General features: G+C 37.1%; 1 protein-coding gene across 4 annotated transcripts in view; it reads left to right on the forward strand.

Moving 5' to 3' along the window:
* The window catches only part of Ccdc122 (coiled-coil domain containing 122), an 82,274-nt gene that overhangs the window by 26,739 nt on the left and 39,914 nt on the right, over positions 1-15,621 (forward strand). For 2 of the 4 annotated variants that reach the window (NM_001399562.1, XM_017599962.3), the window contains exons 4-5: positions 5,818-6,216; positions 6,909-7,025. The exons of 1 other annotated variant lie outside the window; for it this stretch is intronic. In NM_001399562.1, coding sequence (NP_001386491.1) covers positions 5,818-6,216; positions 6,909-7,025 — 516 coding nt within the window. Of the gene's footprint in view, positions 1-5,817; positions 6,217-6,908; positions 7,026-15,621 lie in introns of those variants that run through there. One more of the 4 variants, XM_063273888.1, reaches the window with a different exon arrangement.

The following is a 15,621-nucleotide window of genomic DNA, read 5'->3' on the forward strand; positions in this document are numbered from 1 at the left end:
TGTGAAGGCTTGTTTCCCCAATGGGAAATGCCAGGGTGGGGAGGCAGGGGGAGTGAGTGGGTGGTTGGGGGAGCACCCTTATAGAGGATGGGATAGGGAGTTTCTAGAGGGGAGACCAGGAAAGGGGCTAATATTTGAAATGTAAATAAAGAAAATATCCAATAAAAGAAAAGAAAAAAAAAGAATTAACAACAACAACAACAACAACAACAACAGACCCCTCGGAATTGTATAAGGAAGAAATAAGCAGCATCCATAATTCCACACCCTTCCCTAATCAATGTTAGCAAGTCTTTAGCTGAGCCTCTGGTGCTTTGTATTTGTTTTGAGAATAAACTTGGGATCCCACTGTCCAAAAGAAAAAAGAAAGAACACTACCAACATGGTGTCTCTTTGTCTATTGGGGGGGGGTCAGGGGAGGAGTGTTCCTAGGTATTTTTAAGCTATTGTGAATAAAAATTTTGTTTTTGTTATCTTTTATTGGTGCATTTGTTATAGTTAAAAAGGTACTAATCTTTGTATAATGATTTCTTATTTATTTATTTATTTATTTATTTATTTATTTATTTATTTATTTATATTTTGCCTTGCTATTTTGCTGGACATACTTATCAGCTCTAAGAGTTTTCTGGTAGACTCTTTAGATTCTTTCAGATGTATTAGATCTTGTCATCTACAAATAAGGACAATTTGACTTCTCCCTTTCTAGTTGTTGTCTTCTCTCCCTCTCCCCTCCCTCCTCCTTACTGTTGTAGCTAAGACTGAGCACTGTGTAGAATAGGAGTGCAAAGAGGGGGCTGGCGAGACAGAGAGAGATGGCTCTGCAGTTAACAGAGCATACTGCTCTTGCAGAGGCCCAAAGTGCAGTTCCCAGAACCCATGTCTGATAGCTCACAACTATTTGTAACTTTAGCACCAGGGAATCCATGCCTTTTGGCTTTCATGAATAGTGCACCTGTCTGCACAAACTCACACACAGCTATACATATATTTATGAATAATTAAAAATATTTTAAAATTGAAAAGAATTTTAAAGAATAGGCATCCTTGCTCAAGATTTTATAATAAATGTTCTCAGTTTTTTATTACTTAATATAATGTTGACTGTATGTCAAATATAGCCTTTACTATGTTGATGTATATATCTTCTATTACTAAGTCTTTGGGGATTTTATATGACTTGTTATTATTTATTGAACTTTGACAAAGGATTTTGTGCATTGACTGAGGTGATCTTGTGGTTTTCTTTCCGTACATCTACTTATGTGCTGAGGTACACTTACCAATGTGTACATATTGTGCTAATCTTGTATCCTTGCAATGGAACCAACTTGGTCAACACACATCACCTTCTTAATGTGTTCTTGCATTCAGACTGATAGAACTTTATTGGGAATTTTGTACCTATATTCCTCGGGGATCTTGGTCTACAGTTTTCTTTGTTCCTTCTGTCCCTGTCTGCTGTTGACATCCTGATGGTGCTGGCTTTATAGAAAGCATTTGGTAGTGTTCCTCCTGTTTTTATTTTTGGAGCAGCTTGAGGAGCCTTAGTGTTTTTTGTTTGTTTGTTTGTTCGATTGGTTGGTCGGTTAGTTGGTTGTGATTTGTTATTTTTTTTTGTCATAGCAACTGTGATCATTTATTATATTAATGGAGAAATATCAAAACATAATTTTTAGAAATAATATGAGTGATTTCCTGAGCACATTTTACTATTTCTCCTAGAAAACATAAATGCAGATATACATACTATGAAATATAAAAACTATTATTATATGGGCTTCTATAAAAGCTTACTAAATGGAGCTCACAGTGTCTATAAATTATATTTAAAATAGATATCAATATCACTTAAATGATGTATTTCCTTTTTATTCTTTTATTTTTCCTTTATACCAACAGTATAGAGTAGTTCCCAACAGTAGTTTCTCCTCCCTCTACTTTTCCCAGGTCCTGTTTACTTCCCCCAGATTCATGTCTCTTCTGTTTACCTTAAAAGAAAGCAGGCCTCCCACGGACATCATCTGAACACAGCCCAACAAGTTACAATAAGACAAACCCTTATATTAATGCTGGACAAGGCAACCCAGTAGGAGGAAAAGGGTCCCAAGAGCAGGCAAGAGAGTCAGAGTCACCCCACCCCACACACACATGCTTTCACTGTTAGGAGTCCCTCAAGAACACTAAGCTACAAAAACATAATTTGTATGTAGAGGACCTAATCATACCCATAAAGAGCCCCTGAATGTCACTTCAGTCTCTGTGATCCACTATGAGCCCTAATCAGATGACTCTGTGGACTATGTTTTTATGGTTTACTCAACCCCTGTGGCTCCTGCAATCCTTGCCTTCCCCTGGCACTGCCTAGTGTTTGTCTGCTGTGAGTCTGCGCCTGCTTTCATTTGTTGCTGGATGATGCCTCTCTGATGATAGTTGGGCTAGGCAGCGATCTATGTATAGCAGAATATCATTAGTACTCATTTCATAGAATTGTTTCTGAGTTGGTTTTATCCTGAGTCTCTGAGCTATCCAGTTTCTAGTTTTTGGCCATTTAGGCAGTGTCTGTCAAACGTGGGCTCCCTCTCATGGTGGGTCTCAAGTTGGACTAGCTATTGGTTAGCCACTCCCACAAGCTCTACACTACCGTTATCCTAGCACATCTTGGAGGCAAGATAGATTGTATGTTGAAGGCTTTGTGGCTGGACTGGTGTCCCAGTCCCACTGATGGAAGCTTTTCCTGGATTTAGAAGATGGTCACTTCATGTGGAGACCTAGTGCTAGCTCTTTAAAAGCTTGTAGAACTTGCAGTGAATGCATTTGGACCTGGAGTTTTCATTGTATAAAGCTTTCTTTATTGCTGCTTTAATATATCAGTAATGATTATGGATCTGTTTATACTTTATACCTATTCATACTTTAATTTTGATAGGTCATCTATATCTAGAAACGTATCCATTTCTTCTATGTTTTCTAGTTTCTTGGCAAATGGGTTTCAAGGTACTTCTTAATAATAACCCATATTTTATTGCTTTATGTAGTAATTTCTCCTTTTTCATCTTTAATTTTGTTGATTTACATATCATCTCATACTATGTATGTATGTATGTATGTATGTATGTATGTATGTATGAGGTGTATGTGTCTACACCGGTGTCCCATGTGGAGGTCTGTGGACAGCTTACAGGATTCCATTCCGTCTTTTCACTGTTGAGTTTCTGAAGGTCAAATTCAAATTGTCAGGCCCAGCAGTAAGCACCTTTACTTCATGAGCTGTCCTGCTAGCCCATATCATTTTGGTGTTGTTGTTGGTTTGGCTAAGAACTTGTCAATATTATTTATTTTTTCAAAGAGCCAATTTCGTAAGTAGTTTTGTAAGAGTTTTAAACTCCAGTTATGTCATGATCCTTATTTTTTCCTGCCATCTGCTGCTTTTAAGTTTAGATTGCTCTTGGTTTTTCAAGGACATTGAGGTATATGATTAAGTTTTTTATTTCAGATATTTTAAATTGTTTTAAGTAGATATTTGTATTTGGTAAGACTTAATTTGTGTCCCAGGACTTCGGCTGTTTTAGAGAAGATTTGACGAGCTGCAAAGAACAATGTGTATTCAGTGTCTCTTGGATGGACTCTTCTCTATGTATCTGTTAAGTCTGTTTGATTTTTGGTATAATCTAACTTACATTTACTTGGACTGTGTTGGTTTTTAGTTCAGCTGACTTATATAGGAGACTTGAATAACTCACTACTGCGGTAGCAGTGCTTATCTGACGCTTTATGCCCATTACAGAAGCCTCAATGTTTGATGTATATGTACCTCAATTATTTTGTCTTTCTCAGGTATTTTTTATTAATGTGTTGTGGTCTTCTTCACTTTTTCTCAGTAATTTTGGCTGGAAGCCTACTTTATCATGTACCAGACTGGATGTGCCAATCTCTTTTCAGTTTCTGTCTGCTGGGTAGACTATCTTCCAGTTTGACTCTCAGTGTGGGTGCTCTTACCAGTAAAGTCTTTTTCTTGAAGACAATAGAAAGTTGTATCTAGTTTTTATCAGTCAGATAGTCCATGTTCCTTTACTGGTAAATTGGGGTCATTTACATTTAAGGTTATTTTAGACAGATGTTTACTAATTCCAATAATTTTGTCGGTTATTTTTCTGGCTAGTTAAACATTGTCTGTCTGTACTTCTCATCCAGTTTGTATCAGAGGGTTACGAGTTTGTTGGGTTGAACAGGATGGATTCCTTTGTTTAGCCATCCCGCTTCTGACATGTATTCTTCCCTATGTTCTCATTATCAAGACTGCCTTTCTCCCTTTCCTTCGTGTGATTTTCCTTTATTTATCTTCTAGAGCAGTGGGCTGGGGGTCATGCTCTGCCTTAGTTTGTACTTGTTTTGAAATATATTTATCTCTCAATTTGAAAAAGGCTTTGTTAGATATAACAGTCTTACCTATTTCTATTTTTATTGACTAAACTTTAGATCTATTTATATTATTCAAAAGACATACCTCCTATGTTTTTTGATCTAGCAAATAAAATGAAAATTGCAAATCACAGGATCAAATATTCCTAGGTTCAGTCAGGATTCCACAGTTTGTTGCCTTTGCTATTTAACATCTCTGAACTTCAGTTCTATCCTTTGTACAGTAGTGATGATAACCGTTGAGGGCTTTAGCAGCTCACCAGAGCCAGCCTGCCTTCCTTCCTTCCTTCCTTCCTTCCTTCCTTCCTTCCTTCCTTCCTCCCTCCCTCCCTTCCTCCCTTCCTTCCTCCCTTCCTCCCTTCCTTCCCTTTTCCCTTTTCTGCATGGGTAGCCTGCATCAGAAGTATGCTTAGTTTCACATGAGACAATTTAGTTTTCCTTTTTCAAAAATGCCCAGACAAGGAACTCAATGGATACGTATCCCTTGTTTAAGAGGACTTAGGTGCATTTCTCCTAAAAACCATTTAACAAAGAAGTACAACAAGGCATACAAGCAAACCTAACAAAATCAGCAGCACCATCAGGCAGAGCTCCCTGCTCTCAAGCAGATGCATCACCTAGCAACACCAACGTCTCCAGGAATGTCCATGATAGTAAATACCACTGCCTTGTATGTCACTGAGGTTTCATGGTAGTAGCAACAGATAACCGAATAGAAATAGGATAGAGAGGCAGGAAGGAAAGTCTGATTGGGTATATCATGAATTAGAAGTAGCCCAGGACAGTTGAATACAGAAGTTAATAACTACATATAGAATTTGACGTGGCCCATGGTAATTGAATACAGAAGAATTTGATAACCATATATAGTCTGTGAACAATCAATAGAAAATACTGGGGCTATTTATCTAATTGTTGAATACATATATAGAGAATGACAAGAGAAAATATGGTGAATAAACACGAGGAAGCCCCATATTTGAAGGAATTGCTGACACTGAGAGGAAGTAGTAAGAGCTGAGAAGGAAGAGTCAGTGAAAACTAGGTTTTAACAAGGAGGCATGAGTAAGCAATGACTGATGTCCGGGAAGGCCAAGGAGATACCTGTGCATTTATTTTGCAAATGAAGGAAATGGGGCAATTAAGCTTGTTTCGTGTGATCATAGAGATTTGTAAAAATTAGCAAGTGAGTACAACTCCAGGACTATTCATAATTCTAAAATAAGTGTATATTATGCTATTGCATATCTTCTATTATGAATCATTTATCTATATCTTATAGATGTATATCCTTATGTTGTGATTTCTTATGTGCATTATGATTTAAAATAATGATTTTTATCTCAGCTGAAACAATGAATTAATAATTAATGATATTTATGAACTATATTATAGATGGAACTTCATGATCTTGAAAAACAAATAGCAACTACTGCTGAAGAAGCTAAAGAAACAGACAGGCAAATGCATCAGCAAGATGCTGCCATGGAGAATTCTAAACTTCAGTGTGGACTCTTGGAAGCTCAAATTGAGTCCTTATATTCAGAAAGCTTAAAACTTAAATTTGATACAGAAACAGCCCAAGAAAAATTTGAGGAGCAAATGAAGAAATATAATTCATATTATGTAAAAATAAAAGCTTTTAAAGATAATTTAGGAGAGATAAAAAGCCAATGTTCCTTTATGACTGAACTCTGTGAAAAACGAGATCTCATCAAAAACCTAAAGACAATGAAAGAAGATCTTATGGAAAATCTCCAAAATTCACAAGGGAACTGCACACTACGAATACAGGTTTGAAGTGACACTTTTCAAACCCTTTTCTGTTTTTTATAAGTATACCTAGTAAATAATAATCAAATTAATAAAACACATAGTTCTACATTCAGAAACTATTTTCACAATTTTTAAAACTTAAGTAAGTACATGTAACAATCAGATGTTTAAATTAAATAGCAATTTCCTGAATGTGTAGGTGCTTAACGAAGATATTTATAGATCATCTGTGGGTTTATAGATATATATGGTGAAGATCACAGAGAACAATTAATTTAACAGGTTCAGCCTCAAGCTTCTATTCTGAAGAATGCTGACCAAATCAGTTCATGTGATTAATGCACACAGCTGAATTCATAATTGCATGTTGGACATCTTTGTATTCCTCTCACTATGCCCTGAGTTCCATAGGGAGAGCAACTTAAAGCTCCTCCCACTCTTTGCTGAGCCTTAGAAGGCACCCTGTGCACTGTTGTCAGGGACATCAGCACAGTGGCGCCCTCCTTTGCGTTGTTTTCAGTTTGTTTTTTAAGTCCAGCTTTGCTTTGTGCAAACAGTGGTTCTTTATCTTGTATAGCTATAGAGGCAATATTCTAATCCTGTTTTCTAAAATTAAATTTTGATTTTGCTAGTTTGCATAAACCATGAAAGTACAGAAAAAGTCTTGGATTCATTTTGACTTGTATCTTTTAAATTTTACAAATATCCAGGAAGACATTTCAGAGCTAAAGAATAAACTTATGACAGTAAAAGAGTCAATCATTGAGAAAACATCTTTTCTTGAAGAAGAGAAAAAGACACATGAAAAATTAAGAAAAGAAATAGAGGTGAGTCTTAGTTATCTATATTTAAATATTTCGTGAGACTATGTCTTAAACTTATGCAGTATTTCTATTTCTACAGTTTACTCTTGGTTTTTAAAACCGCTAGGGATCAAGAAAGAATTTGATTAAATATAAGCCATTAAAGTATATCAAGAGATAACACTCCATTAAACATGTGAAAGCATTCAGACAAGCAAGTATTCACATTGTCTGGTCTATAGCAGGCATGAAGCATGCCTACAGTCCCAGCACTTGGGAGAATAGAGTGTGAAGCCCATTTGTAAAGCAATATCTAGTAAAAAAAAAAAGATATCTAGCTTAGAATTCTCTGGAATTCTTCCAGGTCTCATTCTGCCTACCACTTGGTACCTAATTAAAGGTTAGAGAGCAGAGGCTTAGGTGGTTTAAAAGGATGACCATTCTAGACATTGAAATCTTGGAAAATAGACTGAAGGGCAGTAAAAAGCATTGTTGTTCTTATACTTCTTGGTTTGATATTTGCAACTTTCAAGAGTCAGCTTTAAAAGCAACTGTAGATAAAATGAAGATGAGGTTGGGTTCTTGCCGAGCATCCCAGCATTTGGGATTCTAAAGCAGAAGGATTTAGAATCCAGTGCAGGCCGTAGAATGAGACTCTGTCTCCAAACCAAAATAAAGAAGCAATGAGAACAAGGAAACTCACTTCCTAACTCACCAGGTGCCACCCTAGGCTTTTGTCACTATGGTTTTTGTGAATGGAGACCAAGTATGGAAAAGAATGTGCCGTTAATGGCAAATAAAAAGTATTTTACCTTTAACATAACTTAGAAAATAAAATGTTTATTTTAACTTGTTTATAACAAATCTGGCATGATATGAAAAATCTAAGTAATTTGAAGATCAAAAGTCTCTACCTTTACACACTTTCAGTATATAAAACACTGATTTTACCTTATAGTTTAGTAGGTATCAAATTAGATTAGGGGTTTTGTTTATTGTTATTTTATTATATTTTATATATTATTGGGTACTAACTTATTAAAGTGTTATAGTTAGTAAGGTAGAACATAAGTGGTATGAAAAGGGCTGGAGAGATGGCTCAGCGGTTAGAGCACTGACCGCTCTTCCAGAGGTCATGAGTTCAGTTCCCAGCAACCACATGGTGGCTCACAACCGTCTGTAATGAGACCTGATGCCCTCTTCTGGTGTGTCTGAACACAGCTCTAGTATACTCATAAAATAAACAAGTCTTTAAAAAATAAGTGGTATGAAAATAGAAACATAATTAATGAAACAGAGAAGAAATCTAGAAGTAGTCCCCATGCATAAATGCAGAAGTGAAATAAGCGGAACTCCTAGTGAGATGGCTCAGCCGCTGAGGGGGCTAAGGGGCTTGCTGCCAAGCCTAGCAACCTGAGTGCAGGCCATGCTCCCACCTCTACACACTTGCCATCGTGACATGCACTCACCTACATATATGCATCACAGCACACCACACCGCACCATACCCCCTCCACACACAGATAAACACAGCATTGGCTAGCTGTGTAGACAGTGCTAGGTTGAATTTCCATCTCATACAACCTATGCATACTCTCCTAGGAGCATTCAAGAAATACAAGAAAAAATTTAACTGTGTTAAACATTTTAAAAAACAAAAATACCTTCATAAACTCTTTGGTTAAGTATTTTTGCTTTCATAGCAATAGAGAAGACAAGACTCAGCTCTTAGAAATATTTATAAGACATATAAATGAGGAGAAAAAGACAAGGACTTGTCAAACAAAATGGAAATCCATGAGTGTGTGACATGAAAATACTTAATTATTTAAGCATGTATTTCTAAACCACAAGAATCATCAACCATAAATGAACATTCACTTCAACAAATTTTTTTGTATTTTCTTTTTAAACAATATTTTATTTTCAAATTACCTTACAATTTAGATTTCCAGCGTCATTGCGTATACATTTCCTCCCTCATCTCCCACCCCTCTCCCCACTGTGCACTTTCACCTCCAGTAGTCCCCCTTGACTTTGTTCTCTCGTCTCCCCACCCCTCCATTAAAGACTCTTTCCTCCAGGTTCAGGCCCCTTAATAGTTTCCTGGCTTTTATAGTAGTTCTCACCTCAACACATAATCAACAGCTAGAGGCCGCGGTCTATATATGGGACATAAAGTCTGGTATTTGTAATTTGGAGCTTGGATTACATCACTAATTATAATGTTTTCTGGTTCTATTTACTTGTCTATAAATGTCATAGTTTCACATTTCTTTTTAACTTAATAAAATTGCATCGTGTATACATACCGCATCCCACTCCCCATAGATATGTTCTTAGACTGCCGTTTCTTCATCATTGTGATAAAGGGTAGTGATAAACATGCCTGTGCCAGTCTCTGCACTAGGACAAGCCCTTGGGTGTGTAGCCAGGGATGGTACTCTTGGTCATATAGAAGTGCTCTCTTTAATACTTGAGAAGCATCCACTCTCTTCCCTATAGAGGCTATACTAAGCTTATTCCTGCCAGCAATAAATAAGGGCTCCTCTTTACCATTGTCTCTCTAGCATTTCCTGTTGTTTCTTCGCTTGATACCATTTGACTGGGTGAGATGGAATCTCAGAGTAGTTTTAATTTGCATTTTCATGATGGCTAAAGACACTGAACATATTTAAAAATATTTATTGGTCATTTGTTTGGGTGGTTTTGGTGTTTTTGTTTATTTCATTTGGATAGTTTATGTATTTGCATTTCAATACATGTTTATATATTTACATGTTATTCCCTTTCCCTCCCCCCTTTCTCCCATCCCCACTTCCCCTTCTTCTATGAGAATGCTCCCTCTCCCATCCACCCACCCCAACCTCAACACCCTGGCATTCCCCTAAACTGGGGAAACGAGCCTTCACAGGACCAAGGGCTTCTCCTATTGATACCAGACAATGCGATCCTCTGATTTATATGCAGCTGGAGCCATGAGTCCCCCCATGTGTACTCTTTGCTTGGTGGTTTAGTCTCTGGGAGTTCTGGGGTATCTGGTTGGTTGATATTGCTGTTCTTCCTATGGGGTTGCAAACCCCCTTCAGCTCCCTCAGTCCTTTCTCTAACTTCTCCATTGGGGTCTCCATGCTCACTCAGTCGATGGTTGGCTGCAAGCATCCTCATCTGTGTCAGTAAGGCTCTGGCAGAGCCTCTCAGGAGACATCCATATCAGGCTGCTGTCAGCAAGCACTTCTTGGCATCAGCAACTGGACCTCTGGAAGAGCAGTCAGTGCTCATAACCACTGAGCCATCTCTCTAGCCCAGCGATTTTTTTTTTTTTTGGTTCTTTTTTTTCGGAGCTGGGGACCAAACCCAGGGCCTTGCGCTTCCTAGGCAAGCGCTCTACCACTGAGCTAAATCCCCAACCCCGATTTTGGTTTTTTTTTTTTTTTTTTATTAACTTGAGTATTTCTTATATACATTTCAAGTGTTATTCCCTTTCCCGGTTTCCGGGCAAACATCCCCCTCCCCCCTCCCCTTCCTTATGGGTGTCCCCCTCCCAACCCTCCCCCCATTGCCGCCCTCCCCCCATAGTCTAGTTCACTGGGGGTTCAGTCTTAGCAGGACCCAGGGCTTCCCCTTCCACTGGTGCTCTTACTAGGATATTCATTGCTACCTATGGGGTCAGAGTCCAGGCCGATTTTGGTTTTTTGAGATGGGGTTTCTCTGTGTAGCCGTGGCTGTCCTGGATTTCCCCTCGTAGCTACCTGCCTCTGCCTCCCAATGCTGGGATTAAAAGTGTGTGCGGTGATCACCAGTGTCTTTCTTCTTTTAAAACGTGTTCACTTGTTGATGGTTTTATTTTTGGTGTTTAATTTTTACAATTATTTATATTTTATAGAAATCAGATATCTTTTGGCAGGATAGGGTGGCTAAGATTTTTACCCATTCTGAAACCATTTGTTGCTGGGTAGAAACTTTAAATTTCATGTTGTCCCATTCGTTAACCTTTGGGGCTTTTTCTTCTAATATTGGGACCCTAGTCAGAAAGCTCTTGTCTATATGTACATCTCTAAGTAAATTGTATTCTCTCTGTTTTCCTTTATCTGTTTCACTATTCCTTTTAAATTGAGGTCTTTGACACAGTTTGAATTGATTGTTATGTAGGGTGAGAGAGCTGGATCTAATTTCATTCTTCTCAAGGGGAATATCCAGTTTTGCCAGTACCATTTAACAATAAAATATTGATGGTAAAAGCCATAATAATATGTATATTATAGTACAGTGCAATGATATTATAGTTTAAAAGATGAAAAGCCCCTGAATCTTAATATATCTTTATATGACTATAATTTGCTAGAAGCATCTTGGAATGAAATTTGATGTTATGTAATAAATTCTTACAATAACATGTTCTTAGGTGTCACTGTGAAAGATAAGTACATATATTTTAAATGCTTGGCTTAATTAATTTTGATTAATATCTACATATATCAATTCTGTCTCTTGATTAAGACATTGAACTTCCCCTGCATATTCAGAAAATGTTATGTTCCTTTTACCAAGTAATAGAAATATCATCAGTTGAATTTTTTAAAGTTTCATTGATCGCATGCAATACTATAATTTATCATTTTAAGCATCTAATCCAGAGGATTCTCCACTTCCTCCGTCCCTCCTTTCTGGAAGTTCTAATATTGTTTTCTTTCATAATTTCCTTTCTGTTTAGTATACTTCTAAACTCACTCTCACAGGCTAGGTGCTCTGGTGGCACGTTCTTTTTCTCCTCACGTGACAGTGTCTTTATCCCTGCCATTCTTCGGGAGTGTTTCTGCTGGGTATAGAATTCTTTCCACAGTGGAAAAACAGGCTACATCCCTTGGTGCCTGTACTTGTAATGTGAAGTCAGCCATCATCGGAGCTGTGTCCCTGCCTGTGCGTGCTTTCTTCTGATGAAGAGATATTTTTCGTGCTTGCTCGCTCGGGATACTGTGGTTTTAGTTTTATTCGTGTTTGGACATTTGTTTGTTTAGGTTTACGTGTACCCTGTCCTCGGGTACACTAACTTACTTGATTCTGTGGGTTTATGTCCTTGCTAGATTTGAGATATTTTCACCCATTTATTTGAACACTGCTTCTGTTCCTCTTTGTTATGTGGGGTGTAAGGTTATAAGACACACACACACAGTAGAGTTTTGTTATCTTCTGTGGGCCTTTGAGACTTTACTTCCTTTGTTAATTTAATTTTATCTCTTGATGAAACAGTAATTTCTGGAGCTTTTCTTCCTGGGTTTGTATTTTTTCCTCTATTCTCTTCAGCTGCTATTGAGATCCATTGAGTTTTTTCCTTTTGGATATTTAATCTTTTGGTCTTTCAATTCCCATTTGATTTTTTTAAGTTTTCTGTTTAAATCCTTTGCCAAGTATTTCACCTTCTCGGGTTATGGCTTTTTGAGGCAGCATGTCTATTGTGACTGTTTCCAATTGCTTGTCAGATAACTGTGATGTACGTTATAGAGGTGTTGTTGCATCTTGAATGCCATTTCTTGCTTGGTCTGAAGTCTTGGTTCTTCGGTGTGATAACAATGGATTCTCTACTGACATCTCAGTCTGCTGGCTACTGTGCTTTACGACTCTGGGTCCTCACTTCTTCTAGGTGGCAGTTTAGGTTCAGATCCCCCTGTAGTCTGCACTGACATCCTGGGAGCAAAGAGGAGTTCCTTTTACTCTGAACCAGATGTGGGTGTCTGGGCGGCCCTCCACTCTCTGCTTCGAGCACCTGTCCTGCACTTGACAGGTTCCTCATCCTTCCACACATACCTCTGCCTTGTTACCACTGAGCACTGGCAAAAGTCCTGACTTTACTGGACTTTCTCTGGTTCTTTGCTGAGAGTAGGATCTTCCAGGGTTCCAGTGATTCCAAAAGATGTGGCTATATTTCTGTTTAGAAGGTACCAAAATTCAGGATTGTGCAGAGAGCCCACTAAAAGCACCCCCGCAGGTGGATTGAGACACTTCAATATTGTCAGCAATGATGGAAGATTGGATTTTTTAGTGAATCTTCTCTTGTTTGTGGTGGTGAAGAAGCCATATTTTTTCTTCTGTGATATTCATTTTGAGTAGAAGAGTTACTCTCTGAAAGTGTTCTGTCTTGAGAAGCTGCTCTTTTCTTTATTATTTGGCTAGAAAGAGGAGGCTTCCTTAACTTTCCACCCTGTCCCCGGTGTGTTTGCTGGCACTTCTGATTGCTGTCTTCTGCAGACCCTCTCTGGACTTTGTAAGGGAAATGGAATCACACGCCATTCCTAGGACCTGCATTTCATTCTGCTCTCCAGTTTTTCAGAGGCTTCTGCTGTTTGTTCACATTTGATATTTGGGATTCTTATTCATACAGGAAGAAGCAATAGATGAAGATAATCATATTTTGCTAGAAACAGTATGGAAAATTGGTGCTTTATATGTTAAAGAATAAGAGGCTAGAATAGTGCTAGATTTTTAGAAATTATCAGTAAATTAATACTTACATTTTTAAATTTTTTCATCATAAGGCTTCTTGCTCTAAATTCAATAACTTTTAAGTTTTCTTAATAAAAATAGCTGTATTAAAACATGTTGAGCTCTCCAGGTGCAGTTTTGCCACTTCTAATATATTGAAACAAAGTCCTTAACTTTTCATCATACTCATAAATTTAAGTTAAAAGTTTACACAATAATTATTAAAAAAACAAATACAGTTATATCATTGTCTGAGAATACTGCATTTTAAAAACAATTATTCTTACTACTTGTTACAATTTGATCATTGATGTTCTGAAAATAACCAGAATTTTTAAAGAAGATTGAATTCAAATACTAGGGGATGTTTTTTAGTTATTTCTTCCGATGACTACTACTTTTTGTCCTTTCTGAATTTCTTTATCCATGGCTCTGGGACACGTCATAGGTCACTTTTTGTTACCTTGACTTGATTATTCTAATCTTTAGTGTTTTTAAATGTTTATACATTGTATATTTTAGATTCTATATTTCTAACCTCTACATTTATGGTTCAAAAAAATAGAAATGGTTCTTGAATTTCAACTTTTATCTGCCAATTAATGTTTTCTTTATTTCCAGTTCATATATTAAATGGGAAAGAGGTATTTCCAAATATTTATCCCTAAATGTCTTTTCTTCATTATTTTCTGTCTTTAAACATCTTAGAAGATGGAAGCAAGAATGAACTATGAATCATCAACAAAAGATTGAGAGAAAATGAGTTCTTCAGGGCTTTTTTGTTTTTGTTTTTGTTTTGTTTTAGTTCAAAGCATAACAAGTAGTATTTGCCAAATTCAAGAAAAAACTAGAGCAGTGTAGGATGGTTTTGCAAATGATGAAGAGTGTTGTAAACAGTATTTTGTTATAACAGACATTTTATAAGGCATTAATGGTTTAGTCTTGCCTTTTGTATGGTCTGGCCTTAAAATTTTAAAGGGCAGGGAAATGAGTACACTTTGAGAGCCACTGCAAAGAGTGTTTGACTTGGTGCCACAGAGCATCCATCTGTACAGCCAACACATTAAAGGAAAGGGCCACAGAGCCAGAATCTGATTAATCTTATATGAAAACTCCAGGCCAACGAAGGGGACAGGGTGCGCAAGAGGCGATACAAGAGCTATCCAAGTAGGATGGAGAGATGTCCAGGAGTTAAGAGCTTTTATGGGGAACCTGAGTTTGGTTCTCAGGGCCCATATCATCTCTCAATTGCCTGTCACTTTCAGCTCTGGGAAATCTGATGGCCCTGGTAAGATAACACGGTAAAAAATCATTAATCAGTAGAAAGTACAAATGTTGAATATTAATTTTATTTATTAATTATTATTACTATTATTATTTGGTTATTTTTGGTTCCTTGTATTTTCTAAAAACTATATAGGATATGTATTGCTATAAAGCAGTCAACAATATTACTGCTATACCTTAGTTTCCATCACCCTACTACAGCTAATGAGCATTTAACCAGTCTCATTATTAAAAGAACTCTTGAAATAAACACCATACTATAAAATACTTTTGTACCAGGAATTAGTACTAGAGAATTATAAGATCCAGGCTCAGTTACTTTCTCTTAATAATTAAGTAATATTGAGTTCCTTAGTAATATACTTTCTCTTAATAATTATGAACAAAAATGTCTCTACATTTGAAATAATTTTATATTGTTTTATAAACTTACCCCCTCATGATGTTATTTAGGTCAATACTAAATTTGGCCTTACAAGGAACTTCAGATTTGCACTTACAAAGCCTTGTCTGTAATTCGAACTGCATATGTGAATGAAATACCAAGGTCCTCAATTGCAAACACAGTTAGAATGCTGATGAGCTGAGATTTCAGCATCTGATCTTAAGTTTCAAGCTAATGTGGAGCCCTAGTAGTAAAGACAACTGTATTTCACCTCTCTGTTCCCAAATACATGATAGGAGCAATGTAAAGGAGGAAGAGATTATCTTTGCCTACCAGTTAGAGGGTATGGTCCTTGTGATGGCTATTCCTGGTTGTCAACTTGGACAATGAACTACAATCCAGAATTGAAGGGCACAACTCTGATCCAGATCTTGAGGTTGGAAGACACAGGCTTCTTACCCAGATCTT

Source organism: Rattus norvegicus, chromosome 15 (assembly GCF_036323735.1).
Source record: "Rattus norvegicus strain BN/NHsdMcwi chromosome 15, GRCr8, whole genome shotgun sequence".
Taxonomy (NCBI): Eukaryota; Metazoa; Chordata; class Mammalia; order Rodentia; family Muridae; genus Rattus; species Rattus norvegicus.